This window comes from Poecilia formosa, unplaced genomic scaffold (assembly GCF_000485575.1).
Source record: "Poecilia formosa unplaced genomic scaffold, Poecilia_formosa-5.1.2 Scaffold11, whole genome shotgun sequence".
NCBI classification, from domain to species: Eukaryota; Metazoa; Chordata; class Actinopteri; order Cyprinodontiformes; family Poeciliidae; genus Poecilia; species Poecilia formosa.
The window spans coordinates 1,545,902-1,547,031 of record NW_006799950.1 but is presented as its reverse complement, the minus strand read 5'-3'; the positions used below and the strand labels follow the sequence as shown (position 1 = coordinate 1,547,031).

At 44.7% G+C, this 1,130-nt stretch overlaps 2 protein-coding genes across 2 annotated transcripts in view; both read left to right on the top strand.

Annotated features, from left to right (window-relative positions):
* Positions 1-1,130, top strand: part of LOC103133468 (choline transporter-like protein 2) — a 21,042-nt gene that overhangs the window by 11,928 nt on the left and 7,984 nt on the right. The window lies entirely within an intron of this gene.
* LOC107834744 (choline transporter-like protein 2) lies at positions 110-1,084 on the top strand. Its single transcript, XM_016666570.1, has 3 exons — positions 110-407; positions 490-574; positions 713-1,084. The coding sequence occupies exons 1-3, from the start codon at positions 331-333 to the stop codon at positions 1,067-1,069; spliced, it is 519 nt and encodes a 172-aa protein (XP_016522056.1). The 5' UTR covers positions 110-330; the 3' UTR covers positions 1,070-1,084.

The window sequence follows — 1,130 nt, the reverse complement described above, 5'->3', positions numbered from 1 at the left end:
AAAATTGAGGGAATGTATAAAGTTAAAAGCAGCAGCAACTTGGTCAGTAATACATCTAGGAGTAAGACACAGCAAAACAAAGAATGAATAAGTTGCAAATACCTTCTATGAAAACAAAACTGTAATAATTAAAATTGGCAGGAGAACAGATCACTGTGAGGGAAAGTGGTCATTAAATCCTCCTGCTGTCTAAGCCCACAGCACCATAACCATAGAAATGATGTGAATTAAGTCAAAAAGGTTTTATAGCAATTTCTATGTGCGAATATCAGAGTAAAGGCATGTTGCAGAATAACGAGCGTTTCTTTTGTCAGAGCTGTGGGCCATATTATGTCAGCGATGTTCTACCCGCTGCTGACCTTCGCCCTCCTGGCTGTGGTGATCGCTTACTGGGCCATCACTGCAGTGTATCCTTTCATCAGCCACCCCTCGTTTTGTCACGTGACGTTTTCAGTGACGACACTTTGTCACCTTGACGCCTCCGACCAGATTCCTGTCTACGTCGAATGAGCAGATCTACAAAGTGTACAACAAGTCCGATTGCCCGTTTGCGAAGGACACCTGCGATCCCAAGGTGATCCCACAATGTCCTCTTTTCAGTCAGGCTCATTTTTCAAAAGCCTGTAACTGTACTGACGCTGTAAGCAGGTTGCCTTTTAGTTGGGAAAGACAATCTCCGCATTGATCCGCCTCTTCTCCTTTTTCCCCGCAGACATTTAACACCTCCAATGTTTCAGCCCAGTGCCCGGACGCAGAATGCCTGTTTGCTTTTTATGGTGGCGAGACGCTGTACCACAGATACCTCATCCTGTTTCAGCTCTACAACGTCTTCCTCTTCTTCTGGTGTGCAAACTTTGTGACGGCGCTGGGCCAGGTGACGCTGTCGGGAGCTTTCGCTTCATATTACTGGGCCTTCAAGAAGCCAGATGATATCCCTGCTTATCCCATCTTCTCCTCTCTGGGACGGGCTCTTAGGTTGTTGGAAACCGTGTTTGCTTTAATCACCATAATTAAAAAACATTCTTTTTTTTTCTTTTTTTTTTTTTTTTTTTTAAATAAAAGCAGGTGAATGTGTCCCAAATGGGGCATATGATGAGGTCTGCAGGTGGTGCCTCAGACCACGTGACATG